Source organism: Apiospora phragmitis (genome assembly GCF_038363925.1).
Source record: "Apiospora phragmitis strain CBS 135458 chromosome Unknown utg000006l:1.0-5683423.0:1.0-5690449.0, whole genome shotgun sequence".
Classification (NCBI taxonomy): Eukaryota; Fungi; Ascomycota; class Sordariomycetes; order Amphisphaeriales; family Apiosporaceae; genus Apiospora; species Apiospora phragmitis.
This window is the reverse complement of record NW_027117404.1, coordinates 3900933-3922892: the sequence shown is the minus strand read 5'-3', so window position 1 is coordinate 3922892 and position 21960 is coordinate 3900933. Positions and strand designations below refer to the sequence as shown.

The 21960-nt window shown below is 53.4% G+C and overlaps 6 protein-coding genes across 6 annotated transcripts; 3 read left to right on the top strand and 3 right to left on the bottom strand.

Moving 5' to 3' along the window:
• Positions 1-3288, top strand: PG994_006461 (uncharacterized protein; the record flags this gene model as incomplete). The annotated part of the gene is made up of 1 exon (XM_066857870.1): positions 1-3288. The coding sequence occupies one exon, from the start codon at positions 1-3 to the stop codon at positions 3286-3288; it is 3288 nt and encodes a 1095-aa protein (XP_066717139.1).
• Positions 3289-4865: 1577 nt separating this feature from the next.
• Positions 4866-5513, bottom strand: PG994_006460 (uncharacterized protein; the record flags this gene model as incomplete). Its single annotated transcript, XM_066857869.1, has 2 exons — positions 4866-5134; positions 5285-5513. 2 exons carry the CDS (start codon positions 5511-5513, stop codon positions 4866-4868), a joined length of 498 nt encoding a protein of 165 aa, XP_066717138.1.
• A 1406-nt stretch (positions 5514-6919) lies between these two features.
• On the bottom strand, positions 6920-7972 carry PG994_006459 (uncharacterized protein; the record flags this gene model as incomplete). Its single annotated transcript, XM_066857868.1, has 1 exon — positions 6920-7972. The coding sequence occupies one exon, from the start codon at positions 7970-7972 to the stop codon at positions 6920-6922; it is 1053 nt and encodes a 350-aa protein (XP_066717137.1).
• A 972-nt stretch (positions 7973-8944) lies between these two features.
• On the top strand, positions 8945-11614 carry PG994_006458 (Capsule-associated protein; the record flags this gene model as incomplete). Its single annotated transcript, XM_066857867.1, has 3 exons — positions 8945-9259; positions 9333-9773; positions 9836-11614. The coding sequence occupies 3 exons, from the start codon at positions 8945-8947 to the stop codon at positions 11612-11614; spliced, it is 2535 nt and encodes an 844-aa protein (XP_066717136.1).
• Positions 11615-11967: 353 nt separating this feature from the next.
• On the bottom strand, positions 11968-13200 carry PG994_006457 (uncharacterized protein; the record flags this gene model as incomplete). The annotated part of the gene is made up of 1 exon (XM_066857866.1): positions 11968-13200. One exon carries the CDS (start codon positions 13198-13200, stop codon positions 11968-11970), a length of 1233 nt encoding a protein of 410 aa, XP_066717135.1.
• A 3021-nt stretch (positions 13201-16221) lies between these two features.
• PG994_006456 (ATP-binding multidrug cassette transport protein) lies at positions 16222-21030 on the top strand (the record flags this gene model as incomplete). Its single annotated transcript, XM_066857865.1, has 5 exons — positions 16222-16506; positions 16553-19052; positions 19091-20370; positions 20427-20501; positions 20560-21030. 5 exons carry the CDS (start codon positions 16222-16224, stop codon positions 21028-21030), a joined length of 4611 nt encoding a protein of 1536 aa, XP_066717134.1.
• Between the last annotated feature and the right edge of the window lie 930 nt (positions 21031-21960).

Here is a 21960-nt window from a genome sequence, read left to right as displayed (position 1 = left end):
ATGTGCCTCCAGCATCGCCACTTCCACCTCCTCCCCTATTCTCCACCGCGTAGCCAGAGGCCAGTCAGCACGGCATTTGAGTCCACACCGTCAAATATATCGGCCCCACGCGTACCTGCTAGCAGTTTCCACAGGCCGTCGCCGGAGCCGCCGAGCAATCAGAATTTCCCACCACCACCAAATTCCGGTGGCCGGGGCGCGTCGCGGGAGAGGCGTTTTGGTCTTCCATCGTTTGGGAGACGTCGGGAAACCTCTGAAGCCCTGACCCCGCCAGATACTCATCAGCATGCATCTATTTCTAGGCCACAACCCCTCGCTCTGAATATACCACACAGGCTTGAGCGATCTGACACGGACTCTTCCGCAATTCCGCCAAACGCGCGGCGAGCTACATCGGCAAGTGCAGTCGAAACTCCCACCTCCGCTCGATCACGCTCCACATCACAATCAAGATGGGAGCCGGGGTTGCCACTGCCACCCCCTCCGCCTGGGCCACCTCCGTCAAATTCCAGGTCTCAAAGCTTGAATCGGACAACCGAACCTATTGCATCGCCGCCCACGAGGCGCCCCGTACCGGAGGGTATCACAGCACTTGGTCCTGTACCGCCCACACCAGCAGATTGGAACGAACATGAACGTCAGCCAAATGGCAAACGGCCTCAGCCCGTCTTGAACATCGATACATCGAGTGCTAGTACTTCGTCTCCACAGCCTCTTGAATCCGCGTCGACTTCCAGTTCTGCGGGTGGACAACTATCAAGAAATAATGCTATTAAGTTGGAGAAGACTCTGCGTGAAAGGCGAGCTGAAAGCCGCACAAGACCCTTCACCGGCGAATCCAGTGCCGGCATTCAGCCACTCTCTGATATCGTTGTTCCATATGGTGCTCATCCTTCTCGGCTCTCCGGGCACAAAGCCCCATACAGTGCACCAAGCACAAGTAGTCGGGTTGGTGAACATCGAATTGATTCTCAGCACACGACACCACGCCGTTCGGCTGGATTGCTTGCGGAGACTCCAACGCCTCCATTTTCTCCTCTACCTCATAAGATGTATCCCATAACGCCTCATACCCACCCAATGGCACCCAAAGGCTTGCCAACACCGCCTCCGCAAAGCCGCTCTGCTTCAAGCTCTAGCATACGGCCAGATATGCTGAATTCAACAGGGAGCTTGGTGGGGATGCTGTCTTCAACACCGGTGACCAAGCATGCCGTCGTCAGTCAGACAGCAGACCAGTTCTGTACCGCGACGATTGAGCGCTTCCAAGCCTTCGCTCGACAAGAGGCAACCGCAGATTCAGATGCTGACCGCGTGAAGCTGTTTGCTGAGTTCTTCGTCAATGAATCCAGGATCCGACGAGAAAGGTACAACTCTGCTATTGGCGCGATGGGCTCCGAGATTTTCGACTTGACAAGGGACCTATTTCGTCCTATGCGAACCAGGCGGGACTCCAACACATCCCAGACGAGCGAATGGGCACCTCAAATGTCAGAGTCCAGATCGCAGCGCAATTCAATGAGTTCTGTTTTTGGGCGGGAAGCCGCGCAACCACAACCGCACTCTGCTCCCGCCACGGCCAGTATCCCCGTTTCTCCAATTGGCGGTCCTAACAACTCCAATTGGCAATCAAACTCGAACTTCATGCCCTCGTTATCACCTATCCTTAGTATGAGCATCAGCGAGGCTCCTGATGAGTCTAGCTCTCGCGGGCGGACGGCAAGTCGTTGGTGGGAGGCCGACTCCACTGGAGATCAATCACAGCGGCTCGAAAGATCCAAGCGAGAATCCAAGTACATGGGTGTGCCAAAGGAAGCTCGCGAAGCACTCCAATGGCGCGACGGACCGAATGACGGGGCCGGTCCTGCCAGCTCCAGCGTCTTTGAGCCATCTAACGAATATCCCCCCGAGAAAGTCGGTTGGCACGAGGAAGAACAGTCCCAAACCCCTCAACCAGTTAGAAGCTCCTTACTATCCCTACCGGCATCTACGCCGAACACGCCTAGCCCGTCTCATCTGGACGTCTCCCGGCTTGTGACGCTGCCACCACCTTACCCGCGGCACCACCCAGCTGTGAATAATAACCACCCTGAACTGACCTTGATTCGAACTCTTGTACGCTCTTTGAGCGATATGACACAGCTTCAAGAGACCAAGGAACACTTTAAGCAGGACAGTCAAAAGATCCGTGAGGAGGCCGCCGAAGCAGCGATTCAACGTCGGCAGGCCCTGCGTGTGAACTTGCAGCAAGAAATCAGCAGCGGCAACATGTCCTATGGTGAAGCCGCTGCTATCGAAGCCGACTCGAATGAGACTGAGCAAGTACAAGCGAAAGACCTGGACAAGCAAGAATTCGAACGGTTTCAGTCAGAGGTAGTCAGACCCCTCAACGAAATGCTTACAACACGCATTGCGAAGGCTACCTCCCTTTTCAATGAGCTACGGTCTCGGCTGTTCGTTGATACGCACGCCGCGGACCCGAACCTTCCTCAAGAAGAAGGCGACGAGCATCCTGAACTGCTCGAGAAGCTGACACTTCTGAAGTGGATCTTTGAGGCACGCGAGTCATTACACAGGGATCTATACGACCTATTAAGTGATCGTAATGACCGATACCGCGACATAATTATAACGCCTTACCAGCAAGCGGGCAATGAAGAAAAGGCGGCCACGGCTCTCAACTTCTTTGCCAAAGACGCAGCGACGCGGCGCCTAGCATTTGCAAACGAGGTACTGCAGCGAACCTGCGAGTTCCGAGACGTGGTATCCGAAAACGTCGAGCGCGGCGTCGACATGCAGCTTAATGCTTTCTGGGACATTGCGACGCCGCTCAAGCGTTTGCTGGAGAAGATTCCGCCCGTCGTGGACGAGCGCTTTCACATCCACATCCCACCCACCGAGTATGACGAGACGCCCAGCTACCACCAGCACCCGCTGCAGTACCTATTCAGTCTCCTGCTCCACGCCGAGAAGAGCACGTACCAGTTCATCGAGAGCCAAACCAACCTCCTGTGCCTGTTGCACGAGGTGAAAGAGGCGATCCTGATAGCCCGGTCCAAGGTCAAGGAGGCCGAGGGCCGCGAGCAGCATGTCGTGGATGACGAGCGACGGCAGGAGCAGGAGCAGGAAACCGATGATCTCAAGGAGAAAGTACGTGTCGTCCACGATCAGTGGGAAGGCGCGCTCGGTGACGCCATGACCGGTGTCAAGGAGAGGGTCGGTGAGTGGCTGTTGAGCACTGGCGGCTGGGATGAAAGCCTCGAAGACGGCGGCGTTGGCGGGTGTTAATCAATGGTGATGTTGCACACTTAGAGAAGGGCGGAGGGACAGCGATTTGCAATTTTCTTGTTTTGTTTTCTGCCGGTCGTCAAATCCCTAAGAAGACTGGCTTGACCGGCTCACTACATGTGATACCCCCTTTGTTGAAGATTGCTATGAACTGTCGTACTGGAAGTACGACCGAATGAATGTCTGGATACGGATGTAGAAGCCTTTTTACTACTATTACTGCTAGATTTCAGGTCCTGTTGGGGATCAAAGGTCGTGTGCACTATCTCGTCAAATATATCATTGATACCTCCTCGATCTGCTATTAGTCTTGCTACGTCGGTCCAATGTGTGTGTGACTGAGCTGTGGAAATTGCGTATGGTTTCGTTAAGGCTCGCCCGAGCACTGTCGAACCGTGTGCCTTGCTCACAGTAACCAAACGACACCGGCAATTATAGCCACATGGAAACATGACCCTGATGTATGCACAAGCTAGCAAGGGGTCGTCCTATCTTGTGTGTCCCGAGCACACAGGACTCCAGTTTGGGGACATCCCGAACCCTCGACATGGGACGTTGACCGTCGGCACCGGACTTTAAAATAAAGTTTCCTCGTCTTATGTGTCTATTGTAGCTGGGTCGCGGTACCCTCCGGGCCATGCAATTGATATGTTGCTACATACTGCTTATGTGTCCGCGGTATGTGTGAACTGAGTCGTTGCTGTAGAACAGGTAATTTGAACAGGGATGATATTCTGCTCTGCAGCTCAAAGGGGTTCTTGGCGTGTCATTTACGAAAAGCAGAGGGTGGACGTGTAGGTAGCAATGGAACGAGAATAATGGGACGTGTCGTCGTCGTCGTCAAACAGGATAACGGGGCATGCATCAGGCAATCAGCCTCTTGTCTCTCTCCCTTCTTCTGCTTGCTGTGCGGAGTTATTCTGGGATACGACGGACTACTCAAGTCCTTGTAAATGGTGGCGGTTTTTCTTCTTCAATAACTCCGAGAAACTCGAATCTTCCTTGGCTGGCGAATGCTTATTTCGAGAGCCGTGAGACACCCACGTGGGCCTTGCTGTCTGTGTTTGGATGCTCAAATGTCATGTCATGTTGAGTCAAGAGCACTAATTTCCAGGGTCCAACTCTGACCCATGGTCTCCATACTCAACCAAGATCTACCTAACGCTTTGCGCATCGTACTACTATCAATTATTAGGTACTTTTGGATGGATGCGGCGCGGCATTCGCAAGAGTCGAGAGTCAAGGCACATTGAAAATGACCCGATGCCAATTCCAATGGGTTTGGGTTCGAATCTCCTATGGCGTCCGATACACCGATAATAACAATCACATCGCATTGGACAAGCAGACATGCCTGTGGCATCATAGCCTTGCAATAGGCAAGTTTGAGACCAATATTCGATTGAAATACAGTTTATCGCTAAATCTTTGTGAAAAACGCCCTCCGCCCTCGCGCGACAGGTGCCTTCATGGTATCATGTACATATAATATAAGCCAGCTCTTTCTTACAAGTTGGTACTGAATACCCGTCTCTCGTATAGATTCTTCTCCTCCCTTTCTTCTTCTTCTTCTACTATTACAGAGCCATAGCGACGACAGCGGCAGCCAGGCCGGCACCGGCACCGACCATGTTGCGGCCGGCAGCAGCAGGCGTAGGGGTCGAGGTCGAGGCGGCGTGGGATGCGGTGGCGGTGATGTCGCCGTAGACCGAGGTAGCCTTGGCGCTGGCGGTAGACAGAGCACTGCCAACTTTGGTGGAAACGTCCGAGGCGACGGAGCTGACGGCAGAGCCGATTTGCGCGCTGCCGACCTTGGCGCAGATCTTACCGGAGAGCTCGATGGTTTCTAAGGAAGTAGCAGAAGGCAGTCAGTAAACGGTGGTCGAGTTTCATCACTGTTGGCGGACTTTGCTGGTACAATGGGCAGCAAGTCGGCCGAATAGGGAGAGGGTGGGGGAGAGGGAGGAGAGGACGTGGGACGCGGGATAGTACATACTGCTCATGTCATCGTTGGTGCAAGCAATGATGCAAGGAGTGGCCTTCGAGGTCAGGTCATCGAGCTTTCCGCACTGGCACTTGTTGTCGGTGGTATCGCAACCAATCTGCTTGGAGGCGTCGTCCAGGCACTTCTTGGTGCACGCGGGGATCTGGGCGACAAGCTCCTGGATGGTCTCGGCGGCGGCGAGGGCCACGAAGGCAGAGAGAACGATAGTCTTGAACTGCATGTTGGTAGAGGTGGGTATCGAAAAGATGGGACTTCGATGGGTAGAACTGTAGATAGATGTATGGAGTAGTAGATGAGATTGATGGCTAAAATAAAAGAGTGACGATAGATGGACGGAGAATAGATGGAACAAGACTAAAACATGCTTCCACTCAGCCTATTTAACGAACATGAATGCGCAGTGAGGGCTACCATGGCCAGCATGATAGGATGCAGGGCATTGGTTGGCTCGTTGATCTGATTCGAATTGGGATGTCACATCACTGATGTGATGGTTTCTGGGGGAGCTTGTGTTCCATCTCGTTTACCCGTTCAGGGGCCTGCAGTCCCCTCCCGGGAATTGCAGGGCCTCCCTGCAAAAGCCTATCATGCTAGCCTCGATACGAGCAAGCTCCAGTAGATGCACAGGGCGCGTAACTCAAGACGGGTTAGCCTGGCCTCCTGTGGCTGATTTTAGCTTTCTTCCAAGACCCTTGTCTTCAGGGAGCAACGGGACCTGCCCTGAACTACTCCAGATTCTGGCGTTGGGTTGGTGGTGTGAAATGCAAAAGGGTAATTGCCATTGATTGCGATGGGCAGCACTGCATCCTGTCAAAGAGGGGACCTTGGAGGGCACTCGCTTGCGCCAGATATGTCATCGTTCGAGCCTGCAAGGGGGGCTCCTAGCAATGTTTCATGCCTCATCCCAATGCTTGGCAAATCTATTTGTTACTTTTGGCTGTGGTCCACTGGCTGACCCGACACGATGGTCCAGGCACCAGGCACCAGGCACCAGGCACCAGGCCAATTCCACCACCAAAGCAACCAATCTTTAACTAGGCGCCACTAACAGTAAGTCATGCCGCAAATGGGTTGCGAATGTTGGCAGATCTTGTAGTCCGAGGAGTCTTGTCCAAGTCCTGACTGAGCATATCCCAAATGCTTGATACACGACCACGACGGATGCCCGTCCCAATACGGAGTACGGTTGACCAGAAATCACTCTGTCACTTATCAGATTCGCACCAAAAAAGGTGATCAAATTTTAGCATATACAGTATCAAGTCAGATATCAGGTGCCCGTGCTCTCCAATGCGACGAAGGAGCTGCTCGCTATAACATTGGTGAGCCATTCCAGCGTCCACTTCATTTCAGCCCTGCGCGCCCTCGACGGCTAGTAATCACCACCTTGGCTGGTTCGGCGTCCTCTAGATTCCTGTTGCCCTTTATTTTCCTCGTGTGGTTCGAGTAGCATTGGTCAATATGATATTGAAGAGGCAGAAGGAAGCATGCCAAAGAGTAGTGGCTGCCAGTGGCTAGCTGGCCGTGGAATGACGAAGTTGTTCATGGTGGACATGATGGCAAGTTGCAAGCATAAGCTCGAAAGCCGTTATCCACACGGTAACGTCTCAGGAAGCAAGCAACACTTCACCTAACAGTGTACACGCCTGTGGAGACTTCATGATATCCTTTCTTCCCAACCTTAAAAGTTAAGTCGCTTCTCCATTCTTCGCCTGTGTTGATCTTGCCCACTGCATTCTGAATGGTATACTGCGGCTGCCATCCCAATTCCTGGATGGCCTTCGCGGAGTCGTAAACTCGATCGAGCCTCGGCAAGAATCGCCACCCTTTCTTCTCGAACACCTCCTTGATACCTGGTATACACTCGGCATATACCTCTCCGGCCCCACTATCCAGCCGCTTCAGGATCTCGGGATCATTACGAAACGGTGGCGGTGCGCTGATGACGTACTTTCCCCAGCGGAGCTCCCGAGCCCTACGCATGGCGCACACGCACGCCGACACGACGTCGGCGATGTCGACACGTCGGTATGCCAGCTCCAGCACCTTGAGGTTCTCGTCCCCGTCGCCGCCGTCGCCACTTCCCACGAGGGCGCGCCGGTCGGCGTCGTCGTCCGCCTCGGGGAAGAAGCGGCTCGTGCGCAGCACCACCACGGGCAGGCCCGTCTGCGCCTGCACGAGGCGGCACAGGTCCTCGGCCGCCACCTTGGTCACGCCGTAGCTGTTCTTGGGGATCGGCACCACGTCCTCATTGATCCAGGCGGCCGGCTCGCCGGGCCGCGGGCTCAGCGCGCGGCCGAAGGCCGACGTGGTTGACGTGAAGACAAAGGATTCGATGATCGCCTTATTGTTGTTGTTGTTCTTGGCGGCGGCGGCGGCTTCCTCGAGGAGGTTCAACGTGCCGGTGATGTTGACGTCCACGAAGTCGGCTTTACTGTGCGACTCCACGTGCGGTTTGTGCAGCGTAGCTGCGTGCAGGACATGCTGGATGGAGGGGTACCGGCGGAAGAGCGACGCGACAAAGTCACAATCGGCGATAGACCCTACATGGGTCGTGGTCTCGGATTCAAGGATATCAATGCCAATCGGCGTGTAACCGAGTGACGGAAGCGACAGCATCAAGGCGCATCCTAGATGCCCTGACGAACCGGTTACGAGGACGTTGGGGGCGCCGTCCATGACTAGATGAATGCTGCTGCTGTCTGGATATCCCGGGTGTTTGGATTAGGAGTGCGATTTGAAGTCGTCGCAATACGGTATTAAAGTTACACCAGGTTCGCCAGCGAGCGACTGCTAAGGGGCTCTGAGTCACCCGGCGGACCGGTCAAGGCCACTAGCTGGCGATGCTCATTAGCGTACCGGCCCTCTAACGGCTGCATGCGTACTGTCCGCCCTAATCATCGCACTATTTGTACAATTTACGCAGCAAATAGTTTTCCGCAATTGCTTGAGATGCACCTGCTAGACTATATCAATGTATTCCTCAGTAGCAGTAATTCATGTGCCTAGGGATGTTTCATGGCAGACCCACAAAGCCGGACGGGATCGACCCGCTGTCAACAAATCGGACTGCAACTTTTGAAAGACCAAGATTCAAACGCATTGACGGGAACGGCTAAACTCCAGAACCCAGAATGGCTACACATCGGTTCACGCTCAAGCTGGGTTGATGAGTGCTTCCGCGCATGATCAGAGATCAGTTCGATTCGCCAAGTCTTTCCATACAAGGAGTCGGCATGTTTGTGGTTATTAGCATGTAATGCCGAGAAATAAACGGAGGCACTCCACACAGCAAATCCTTCTAAATTGTCGGTCTTGTACGGAGTACCTGGCGCCGCACGCTGTCAGTTCGCAGTTCGCAGCCTGTCAGGTCTTGTGCGCGCTCCACCATGCCCGGTTAGCCCATTGCCAATATTACTGTTACACATACACGAGAGGAATGGAGGGCCCGGAAAACAACAGTCTTGGCTGCCTGGGATCCAGCACTAACTCAGTGCCAAGCCAGCTCAAATTGGGCTGGCATTCTAGAAATGAAAGTAGGGAGAGAATCGCACAATGCCTTTTCAGGCTTACCTATGAGAAGCAATCCCTCCAGCACTTAACCAACCTACTTGTACTTCTCTCCTAGCCAGATGTAGGCCCAAGCGAACGATGCTGGGACCACCGACCAAAGGGCCAGCCCAGGAAGTACTTGGTGCAGCCGCAGCCGCAGTATTGCACAGCCTGATCTCCCACCACGTTACAACTAGGGAGACCGAACTCCACTCCGAGGTGCTGTGCTGGATACTCCTTCCGCTTCTGTCCCGAGTTCCATGGCCGCCATCCGGCACAGGACGGCTGTCCAAGCCTGTCTTGGACGGTAGACTACCGGCCACGCTTCCGTCCTCGGGGTTGCTGTGGGTACTTGCGTCTTGCATCAGTGTTGCAGCCGTCTGTAAATCGGAGAATGGCGAAAGCGAACTGCAGGTTAGTCAATATCCCATTTATGCCTAAACCGCCCGACTGGAGACATATCAAACTCTAATCCTATACCCTGCAGCCGCTATTGACCCCGTTACTTTTGACCCTGCAAGGGCACTCTGCTGTTGCGGCCCTCTCACCTACCATTGGCAGCACGAAAGGGCACAACCATAATGATACAAGGACACTTCAGTCGAGAGTCTATGGTGCAGTTGTCGTAGCCGCAATCGCCGTCCTGAGCTTGCTGCGATGGGATCTGAAGAGGATACCCCTCCATACTATCCCTCTAGCTGCCCTCTACTTTGCCTACACCATCCTCCTGCGGAGAGCGAACGGCTCCTCATTGCGAGATGGGAAACTCGCACAGTTCACCACAAGCCTTTCCTTACGGATAGCTTTCATCTTGAAACTCCTGGTGTCGCTCGAGGTGCTCCTACTCGGTTTCCCCACTGTTGCCTTGAGAAATATCGTGTTGGCCGGCCTTGCTAAGGCTGCCTTCTGGCATTTCGTGACCCAGACAGTGAGTGCAAGCATCTGCACCAAAATTTCGATATTGGCCATAAAACTGACCTCTTATGACAGGCGCAATCGACGACATGGTGCATCGCCCCGGCGATCGAGACGTTCGGCATCCTGGCAAGCCGCACGGCATTGGCCCAGTCTTCGGGTTTCCAGGCCCTCTTGCAGGTTGTCGCTTCTGCTCTTGCCTTGGGGCAGGTTCTTTACATGCTTCCACGTCATTTGAAAGCCAGGTCTTTTCTCTGGCTTCTTATGCTCTTCCCCATCATTCATCTTATAGGGGATGCATACACTGCCCGGACAGCACGATTTCTAGCACAGCAAAGCTTCGACCATTCGCATGAGCATCCGGTTGAGGCTCTGGTATCCAATGGCAACAAGGCCTTCCGCGGGCTGTTACAGAGACAGTCGCAAAACTACACGGCGGCATGCGACGAGTATCGACGTCGCTACAAGGTGGAACCCCCTCCTGGATTCCAACAATGGTACGAGTTTGCTGCATCGAACAATTCGCCGATCATCGACGACTTTGACAGTATATACGACTCGATCTCGCCATTCTGGGGTATTGATGGTGCCGATGTTTCCAAGAGGATGACACAAGCTTTTGGCATGGCGAACAGCGAGCTCTGGCTTTGCAGCCTGTCTGGTGCCAGCGCGAAGTTTGGCTGTAGCCATCCCATCCGCACTCATGACCGACACATGGTCGCGACGTTCAACAAGCTACTAGGCGGTCTTCCGGGCAAGCTTCCTGATGTGAAGTTTTTGGTGAATCACTTCGACGAACCAGCCGTCCTTATCCCACCCACTGGTGGTCATAGTCCCGATAGTATCGACCTAACTTACTTGTCCCAGTCAAGTACGTGGGATGCGCTCACGAAATACTGCAAATCATCTCGGAGCGACAAACAAAACGCGGCTAACCGGGCAGTTCGAACCTATGGACTCCCCTTCGTCGCCGATATCGACGCAGCTAAGGACATATGCAAACATCCCGAATACAGTACCATGCACGGTCTCCTCATGAGCCCAACGTCGTTTCGCCTGATGGAGGGCTTGGTTCCTGTGATGTCAACCGGCTCACTCTCTACCATGGGCGACATTCTGTTCCCGAGCCCAGCCTACACAGACGACGAGTTCTGCTACGACAGCTCTCGCGACATTGAGTGGGAGGACAAGCAGAACAACTTGTACTGGGCAGGCTCGACCACGGGCGGCTACGTCGGGGAAGACGACACGTGGAGCCAGTTCCACCGCCAGCGGTTTGTCGCGGCAGCGCAGAACCTGGAGGACTGCAAGAACGTGTACCTCCGCGCCAGCGAACGGGGCGCCGTCGGGCGCGTGGCGTCGCGCTTCCTGGACCGCCGGCTCTTCGACGTGGCCTTCACGCAGATCTTCTCGTGCGCGTGGCGGCAGTGCCGCGCCCAGCGGCGCCGGCTGGACGTGCGGCCGTGGGCGGACCGGGACGCGCCGCTGCGGTCGCGGCTCGCGTTCGACCTCGACGGCAACGGCATCAGCGGGCGCTACTACCGGCTGCTGGCGTCGCGGTCGGCGCCGCTGAAGCAAACGCTGCTGCGCGAGTGGCACGACGAGCGCCTCGCGCCCTGGGTTCACTACGTCCCCGTCAGCCAGGGGCTCGGCGAGCTGCCTGAGCTCGTGCTCTACCTTACCGCCACCGAGGCCGGGCAGCGGAGGGCCCGTGAGATTGCCGACGAGGGCCGCGATTGGTTCCGAAGGGCGTTTCGCGAGGTCGACTTTGCGATCTACATGTATCGGCTGCTGCTCGAGCTGGCGAGGGTGCAGGATCCGGAGCGCAAATCTGTGTCGGGAGGCACGTTGTAGGAACTTGGGACGATTGGGGTTATGGGCTTTTATTCCTAGATGAGTAGGTAGGGTTAAGTACTTTAGCTTATATGTAAGTATTTCTTATCCTCACTATACGTCTTTTCCTTCTATCTTGATTTCGCTTCCTCGCAAACGCCAGATTCACCCTAGCCGATGCAAGATGCGTTCCTGAATTCGTTAGATCTATTACCACACACGAGACACAGCGATCCCGAAAAAATCAGACAGACTTCAATGATATTCGTGGATACCAAGTGAGACTGTTTAGAAGCTTCTATATCCTCGTAAAGAAAACAAACTCGGCTGCTGAAAGAACCATGGCAATTAATGACAAGAACGTGGGTTTGCAGTTATGCCTCAAACCCGCTTTCGTCGTCATCATCATCCAAATCATAACCATCTTCATCAATGTTATTCGAGGCCCACGGAGTCATGGGTTTGTTCTCATGGCCAGATGGGACCGAGTGCTGAGTGGATGCTGGAAGAAGACGAATTGGGACCGAAGCAGCCGTCGCCTCGGCGGCCTTCTTCTGCAGCGTCGCCTGCTCGGCGTGGAAACGGTTGACGCGTTCACGCTCTAGCCGCAGCCGGCGCTCGATTTTCTGGTCCTCGATCTGGCGCAGGATGCGAGTGCGGTGCTCCTCCTCGCGCTGCTTCTGCCTCTTTATCTCGTCGGCGTACTTCTGCTGCTCGCTGATTTCGTGGTTGTTCTTGTCGTTATTGCTCTTGTCGCTGCTGCGGCCCTCGATCGGTCCCGATACCCGGCTCGAGAACGTCGTCGGAGTCGAAGCAGCAGTGGTGGCCGTTGTACCAGGCTCACCGTGGGCTACGTCGATGCTCGCCAAGAACGCAGCAAAATCGTCGATGCGCTTCCCATCCCAGATCGACGAGACTTTCTTGTAGCCGCCGCGGATGAACTCGTGCGGCGTGTTGCGTACGACGCTGTTGTTGATATTCTCTGCGCCGCCACCGCCACCGCCACCGCCACCGCCGCCGCCGAACCTGGACACGATCATGAAGTCGCGCTGGTCCCTCGTGACCTGGTCGTTGTCGGGATGCATGCCGACGAAGCCCCGGCAGGTGGTCTGCGCCTCGAAGAAGGCGTGCAGCGCGCTCGGCGCGGCGTAGCCGTTCATCGCCTCCCGGAGCCGGCCCAGGGCGTCGTGGGCCGCGTGGGCTGTCTCGCCCTGGCCGCCCAGGACGACTTTGTCGAGGCCGCCGGCGGTTTGGGCTTCTTGCAGGATGAGCTGGGCGATGTACGGTGCCGAGGTGCCTAGCTCGAGGCCTGCGTTGGTGCAGTCCTCGGACGAGAGGTTCTCCCAGTGTTTGCCGTTGTTACTGTTGTTGTGGCTCTCGTCGTCGGGGCGAGCGTGGAGCTTGGCGTGGGGGAACATCCATCGCACCGTGGGGAACTGGAGACGCAGCGTCTTGCCGTCCTTAGTCCGCTTGCTCGAGAGCACCTTGGCGCGCAGGGCCTTGTCGTCGGTGCCGGCCGGGAGGCGGTGCAGGAAGATGACGGTGTGGGTGTGGCCGCTGAGGGGCTCGACGACGAACGGCTTGGTTAGGTTCTGTCTGAGCGCCATTTTGAAAGGTTATGTGTGCTAAATGATGCAGTATTGTTTCTGAATGTGCGTGGTATGATGGATTCGAGGAAGAGTGAATCCGTAGGTAGATGGTTGAGCAGGGAATTTAAAGCAGCAGTCAGTTAATCAGGGAAGGACGGGAGCTTTTATCAACGAGCTGCTTTGGTTATATTCAATCTCCGTTGCCATCCTTTTGATGTATCTGCCTAAGTTTATGGCTCCCCAGGTTTCCAGGGAGTCAAATTCCTGCGTACCCCATACTTGATTCAAGGCCATAGACAACAAAATGCTCTTGGGGATGAAACTGAGTCAATGCTGGTTTCTTGGCCAAATTTGGTCGATGAGTTCGCCAGTAGATAGAAGTCGAGTCTGGAATGATCATGTATCGTGGTTTGATTATATATAGCAAAATGTTGTTTCCTGTGGTACCAACGAGCATAGAAATCAGCAATATAATCATCTCAAGGCCGACTCAGATATGTAGTAACATAACCATTATATTTAGTATCTTCTAGAAGCTTGAAAAGTTCAGGTACCAACCAGTCCTGCTTGAATTATATAGACTGATATCAGGATTTGAACGGTTACCAGGGCAAGGTAACCCAAACTACGTACGAATCCTAGAAGCCTGGCTACGTGTATAAGCATATAGTAGTATGAGTATTTGGTGTCGCCAACCAACTCTTTTTCGATAATGACTCCCAGGGATGAGATCATGTTTGGTATTTGTGTACCTTACCCCTTTTCTCCTATTCTCGCAACAACGGGTCGGATGCCGTGTAACCACTTCGGGTGCTTCGGGAGTGCCTGAAGTAGTTACCACAAATGTACACCTGGGGTTGAAAATGACATAATCCGCCATTTAGGTTGTTGTCAGCGTAGATGGCGAGTGCTTGATGGGGATGAATCTTGGCGCCTATATCTCGGGATACCCAGTTGATCTTGTCCGTATTGTGTCCGCCCAGACTCATTCGCATCTACCCTTTTTTCTTTCGCTTGCTTTATCTGCAATACATCCGACGATGAGGGTTTGCTTCCGTATTCCTAACCTGAGGGCCAATGGCTCGTTGCTACGTGTGCTGAGTACAACCGTTCTATAGCACTCAACGGGGGCTCGCGTAGAGTATTCGGGTAGATACGCATGTCGGCGTGCATCGAAATATATTGCCGTTGGATTTATTCTTTTTTTCTTCTTCTTCTCGCTTCTGGTATGTTTGTGGCAATGTTGGCCATCTTCTTTGTCCTTTGTTTTCTTTTTTTGCCTACATCTTCCTTACCCTCCTCCCTTTGCTCTTTACACATCTGTGCCCAACGTTTGGCGAAAACAATTGTGAGAGAAGGAGACCGGTGGGATATGGATTCTATATGTATGATTGGAGTAGGTATTCATTATGTTAATATATGGGATTGGTTTATGTTGATACACAGGGGGGATTCATGAGCTTGTAGTTGGGTCGACTGGATGGGACGGTTGGCGTTGAAATAATCTATCTGCACATATTACCTAGCGGACTCCTGGATCCCACTATGTAGCTCTGTACATGCAAAGCACCAAATCTGGAATTGCTCGAATCATGAAAATCCCAGAAAAGCCGCCCTCCTGACTCTTACCCGTGTTGCTTCTGCGCTTACCACTTGCTTACTTTTTAAGACATAATACTCCTGCCCACGCAGCTGGGGCTCAGTATCCGGAAGAGCCGCTCCTACGGCACTTTGCTTTGCTGCATGTCTGAGATGGCGAGGAAAAGGTTTGCGCGGCTTGTCGTCTGTGCTGATGCATACCGTTGAACCGGCAGATGCCTCAGCGGTGTATGCACATGTATGTAAGATGCATAAGCTCACAGCAATGCCAGCGTAGCAACCGCCCGGCGTGAGTCAGTACCCGGCTGCCCATTGGTTTGGGCCGTTTAACTAATGTTATGTCTTTCTTATCCTATTACTCTGCATTCCTTTTCCTTGCTTCTCGCGATATCTAACTGGCTACAGATAAATCGCGAGATGGCACCAGTAATCTTGGAAGTTGTACACACTCAAATGTCTCGCTCCGTCGTAAAAATACCTACTCAAATACAAGGCAGGAAATGGAGGAGGCTGCACAAGTACATATAAGTCAGGTGTCAATAAATTTGAATTTTCCTCAATGGATAGGACCCAAGAGAACGTACGTCAGTGTGTACTTACATTACCTAGGTATGTACTATACAGATCGACGTATGCGCGCCCGAAGGTACCGCAATGGCGGGTTGGTTGGGATGGATGGGACGGATGGGATGCCAAGAATGATTCCAGCCGGCAGGCACATGCAATCTGCCCCGAGTCGAGATTGACTTTACCGACTGTTGTTCCCACGAATGGATCCTTCCTGTAGAAGATATGTCACCTCATCTCAACAAAACCCATCGCGGTGCGGCTTTTTATCCTTCTGTGGACTTGTCGGCTATGATATGAATCTACTCGCTTTACTCAATCCGACCGTCCGATCGACCGACTGTGTGGCTCACGGCTAACGGAGATAGCGGATGAGAGATAGTGCCATAAGGGCCATTTTTAGGTGCCTTTAGGTGCCCCAGCACTGCAGTCGATGACGATGGGTGGGCCACTCAAGAACCCAAACTTCCAACAGAACTCCACACAGATCTGCAGCACACTTGCCCAATCGGCTCATGGCCCTGAGTCTACTGTCTACGACTACTGCAGATTTGAAGGCGTGATGGGCTTCGATTAGAAATCCAAAAACACCATTGCTTATTTCTAAAGTCCGGGACTAGTCTTCTGGACGGTCACTATTCTATTTGGCGTCACTGCCTGCTCGGGCTAACATCATCTTTTAGTAATGCCTTCTTCCGCTGTTTGGATAAGAAGGGCTGTCTCCCCAGCATGGCCACCACCTACCATGTCCCAGGTCCAAGTCTTGTCGCACTTGGTCGCCTGCCTTATACACCCTACCTAAACTAATACACCCACTGTCTACCTTCTCATTCTCACCTGCAGCTTGGCCGCATTCTATCTTGTTTGTCCAACATGTGGGGCCAGCCTATGGACCAGGGTGCGTTGCGCCGCACTGAGTCGGGCATGCAACCCCAGCAATGGCATCGCGCCGATGTAGCGCCCGGTACTCCGCCGGTTGGTGCTTCAGATATCGAGAATGGGGCCGAAGATGAAAACTCCACGGCCGATTGTACTTGGGGGGAGCGGGACGTGGGAGGTATCAACGAGCACGACGCAAAACAGGAGTTCGAGGCCCTCAAAAACAACCTCGGCCAACTGAAAAGGACTAGGACTCAGGAGACTCAAGCCAGCAAGGCAGTAAAAACACGGAGCCTGGGTGACAAAGCTTTGTCTCAGGACCCAGACGAGGCAATCAGCAACAGCAAGCCACACAACAGACGATGCTGACCTCGGGGCCGGTGAGGGCGATGCCGATGCTGATTCCGACTTCGAGCTCACCGACTTCATGCGCGAGGGTCACTTCGAGAAACGCACAGACGATGGCTCAGCGAAGAAGGTTGGCGTTCTCTACAAGAATCTCACCGTGAAGGGAGTTGGGAGCGCAACGGCATTCGTTCGCACCGTCCCTGACGCCGTCATTGGCACTTTCGGCCCGGATCTGTACCACGTCATCACACGATTCATCCCTTCGTTCAAATTCTACAAGACGAAAACTCGAACGCTGATCAATGACTTTACCGGCTGTGTAAGAGACGGAGAGATGATGCTTGTTCTCGGTCGTCCTGGAGCCGGGTGCAGTACCTTTCTCAAAGCCATCAGCAACAATCGAAAATCGTATGCTTCGGTGGAAGGCGACGTTTCGTACGGAGGCATCTCGGCAGAAAAGCAGCACAAGATGTACCGAGGCGAAGTCAACTACAATCCCGAGGATGACTTGCACTTTGCCCCTCTCAGCGTGTGGCAGACCCTTACCTTCGCTTTGATGAACAAAACCAAGAAGGACGCGCGCGAAGAGGTCTCAATCATCGCCAATGCACTGATGAGAATATTCGGCATCAGCCACACCAAATACACTGCCGTCGGCGACGAGTATACCAGAGGGGTGTCTGGTGGTGAGCGGAAACGTGTTTCCATTGCGGAAACCTTGGCCTCCAAGTCGACAGTGATGACGTGGGACAACTCAACCAGGGGCTTGGACGCATCCACCGCTCTCGATTATGCGCGCTCACTGCGAATCATGACGGATATCAGCAACAGAACAACACTGGTCACTCTGTACCAGGCCGGTGAGGGTATCTATGAGTTGATGGACAAGGTACTGGTCATCGATCAGGGCCGCGAAATCTTCTCAGGCCCCGCAAAGGAGGCCAAGCAGTATTTCATCGACTTGGGGTACGAATGTCCAGAGCGTCAGACCACCGCAGACTTCTTGACGTCCGCTACCGATCCAATCGAAAGGAGATTCCGACCAGGATTTGAAGGTAAAGCCCCCAAATCACCCGAGGAATTGGAAAGCGCCTTCCGTAACTCCCCGCACTACAAGAGGCTGCTGGCTGATGTCGCCGACTACGAGAGCCATCTCGAACGAACCAACTATGATGATACCAAGAAGTTCGAGGGGGCCGTGCAGGAAAGCAAATCCAAGATGGTTTCCAAGAAGTCGCCATACACAGTCGCATTCCCTCGCCAAGTCATCGCCTGTACCAAACGCGAGTTTTGGTTGCTATTCGGTGACAGGACCAGTTTGTATACCAAGATATTCATCATTGTGTCGAACGGTCTCATTGTGGGGTCGCTGTTCTACAATCAGCCGGAAAACACTGAAGGCAACTTTACTCGTGGCGGCGCCATATTCTTTTCTATCCTATTCTTGGGGTGGCTTCAACTGTCCGAATTGATGAAGGCCGTATCTGGCAGAGCTGTTGCTGCACGTCATCAAGAATATGCATTCTATCGGCCATCTGCTGTTTCCATTGCCAGAGTCATCCAAGACATCCCTGTCATCGCCGTCCAAGTTTGCATGTTTGGCCTTATCATGTATTTCATGACCAACCTGACTGTTGATGCTGGCAAGTTTTGGATCTACATGCTGTTTGTGTTCACCAACACCCTCATGATTACGGCTCTGTACCGGGCTTTCGCTAGCTTGAGTCCAGAGATAGATACCGCCGTACGATTCTCCGGCATTGCGCTCAATCTGCTGGTGATCTACACCGGATACGTCATTCCAAAGACTCAACTTTTGGGCGATTATATTTGGTTTGGTTGGATGTATTGGATCAACCCAATCGGTTACAGCTTCGAGTCGGTCATGTCGAACGAATTCTCAGGAAGAACCATTGAATGTGCCCCAAGCCAGCTAGTCCCCCAGGGCCCAAACATTCAGCCAGAGTACCAAGGTTGTGCAACGACCGGAGCCAACGTGAACGCACGGCCAGTGTCAGGGAGTGACTATATCGAAGCTTCGTTCGGCTACACGAGGTCACACTTGTGGCGAAACTTCGGCGTAATCATTGCCTTCACTGTTCTTTACATCCTCGTCACAGTCGTAGCCACGGAGCTGTTTGACTTCTCTGACGGCGGCGGAGGCGCCTTAATATTCAAGAAAAGCCGCAGATCGAAGAAGCAAGCCCAGAGGCTCAGCGCTCCTGATGACGAGGAAAAGAGGGCGGAGAACGGTGCTGCCAGTGGAAATTCCTCGACTGAGAGTGGTAACTCTCCCCAAACAGTTAACGAAGAGAATGAAGATATGGAACAACTCGCCAAAAGCGACTCGATCTTCACGTGGCGTAATGTGGAATACACGGTGCCCTACATGGGAGGCGAGCGCAAACTGTTGAATAACGTCAATGGCTACGCCAAGCCTGGGGTCATGGTGGCCTTGATGGGAGCCAGCGGTGCGGGTAAGACTACCTTACTGAACACCTTGGCACAGCGTCAGACTACGGGTGTTGTAGGGGAGAAATGTTCGTGGATGGCCGCCCATTGGGGCCCGATTTCCAGCGGAACACTGGCTTCTGTCTCCAAAGCGACCTCCATGACGGCACCCAAACCATCAGGGAAGCCGTCGAATTCTCAGCTCTGCTCCGCCAAGACGCATCCGTGCCGCGATCAGAGAAGATCGCTTATGTTGACAAGATCATCGACTTACTTGAGCTCAATGACCTCCAGGATGCTATTATCTCCAGTCTTGGAGTTGAGCAGCGCAAGAGACTGACTATTGGCGTGGAACTAGCAGCCAAGCCGTCGCTTCTCCTTTTCTTGGATGAGCCTACATCTGGACTCGACTCGCAATCTGCGTTTTCGATCGTGAGGTTTCTGAAGAAGCTCAGCAGGGCAGGTCAAGCCATCGTCTGTACTATCCATCAGCCCTCGTCGGTTCTCGTTCAGCAATTCGACATGGTGCTTGCTCTCAACCCTGGTGGTAACACCTTCTACTTTGGACCCATCGGCGAGAATGGCAAAGACATTGTCAAGTATTTTGCTGACCGAGGCGCGACATGCCCACCCCAAAAGAACATTGCCGAGTTCATACTAGAGACGGCCGCAAAGCCGCACAAGAAAACTGCCGGGACCAAGATAGACTGGAATGAGGAGTGGCGAAACAGCGAGCAGGCGGAAGCCGTCGTCGAGGAGATCGACGGCCTGAAGAAGGTCCGCAGCCGTGCCTCGCAGCCCGACAAGCCTTCGAAAGAGCAGGAGCTTGAATTTGCGGCTCCCGTTTGGTTACAGACGACGGAGCTGACCAAGCGCATGTTCCGGCAGTACTGGCGCGATCCTTCTTACTTATACGGCAAGTTCTTCACCTCGGTCATCATGGGTATATTCAACGGCTTTACCTTCTGGCAACTGGGCTACTCGATCCAGGACATGCAGAACCGCATGTTCACGTGCTTTCTCATCATTACCATCCCGGCCACGGTCGTCAACGCCGTCGTTCCCAAGTTCTTCGGCAACATGGCCCTTTGGCAGGCTCGCGAGTACCCCTCGCGCATCTACGGCTGGTTCGCCTTCTGCACCGCGAATGTGGTTGCCGAGATCCCCGCCGCCATCGTCTCGGGTTTCCTCTACTGGGTCATCTGGTATTGGGCGACTGGTCTGCCCACTCAGAGCTCCGTCTCCGGCTACTCCTTTCTGATGACGATCCTCTTCTTCTTGTTTATGAACAGCTGGGGTCAGTGGATCTGCGCCTTCGCGCCTAGCTTCACGGTTATTGCCAACGTGAGTAGTTTCCGTTTTCGAAGACATGATTGCCTCATACTAACCGTAAACCCCAGGTCCTGCCCTTCTTCTTCGTCATGTTCGGTCTCTTCAACGGTGTTGTGCGGCCGTACTCGCAAATTCCTGTCTTCGTAAGTCCATCCAGGCTCTATTCTCCCGACGATCAGTAACTAACGTGAAACCTGTTAGTGGCGATACTGGATGTACTGGGTCAACCCGTCGACGTATTGGATTAGCGGCATGCTGGCTGCGACGCTGGACGGTAGCCCTGTCGAGTGCGACCCGATGGAAACGGCTCGGTTCAACTCGCCCCCCGGGCAGAGCTGCCAGACGTACGCGGGCGCGTTCGCCGACGCCGCCGCCGGCAAGCTCCTCAACCCGGACGCGACGGAAGCGTGCATGTACTGTCCCTACACGAGCGGCAACCAGTACCTGACGACGCTCAACATCGAGGCTGGGCAGAAGTGGCGCGACTTTGGCATCTTCCTGGCCTTCTGCATCTCCAACTGGTTCCTCGTCTACTTCTTCATCTACACGGTCCGCGTCCGAGGCTGGAGCTTCGGGCTGGGCCATGTCTTTGGCGGCCTGGGGAAGCTCGTAGGGCTTGTCAAGAAGCCTTTCACACGATCCAAGAGGGGTGAGACCAAGAGCGAGGCATAAGCTATCTACATACATACCATCACTACCATATTGGATGATGCTGATTAATGGTTTATTATGAGCATTATTGGCTAGTGTTAGGCGCGCGAATCTTGCTATTTTTTCAAAGTTTAGATTAATTCATTGTCGGGAATATACCAGAGAAGGATATGGACCGTCAATCATTCAAGATAGAGGAAAGTTACCGGGGTCTCGTGGCAAAAGGGGCTCCCAGAGATAGAATCATATGGAGACATAGAGGTTTCCTGAAGGCCAGAACCTGAATATACTTAATATTTACTCACATACAGACTCGAGAAGTCAAGGCTGAAGTGCTGTAAAGGGAATTCCATAGATAGTTCTACTTGTAACCCATGATGTCCTCGAATGGATGAATCATGTCTAATTCCCGATGTGACGTCCCGATTGTCTCTTTATACAGCCAGGGCTATTGCCAATAGTCTCGATTGTAAGTTACCTCTGTTTGATGCTGGTACGACTGTGCTAGACAGAATATCTTGCGACAAGGTATCTGCTCCAGACCTTCAAGTCGGAATGACTAGCAATGATGGCATCGTATACATGTACAGTATATCTAGTGTACATAGCATCGGCTGGCTCTATCCATGATAACCGGTCGAAAAGGCTCGCGAAGTGGTTTTCCCCAGATGTTCTGATACTCGGCCCGCCATGTTGATGATGCTTTCTTATACCAGTTTCCTTAATGCCCTGTCATGGCCCATTGCACGCCCTTGAATGCGATCCTTTACGTGGCGTGCATCGCATTAAGAATTTCCCTTGCAGTTGAAGCACGGTGTATTGGACAAGCTTCGATTCTAGCTCACTACTTGCCACTCTCATGGGTTCGATGGTGGGCGGTGGTTGTGTTGGTGGTACAATTTCGACTAGAGAATTTTACCAATGCGCAAGCACTGATTCGCTTCGGGATGT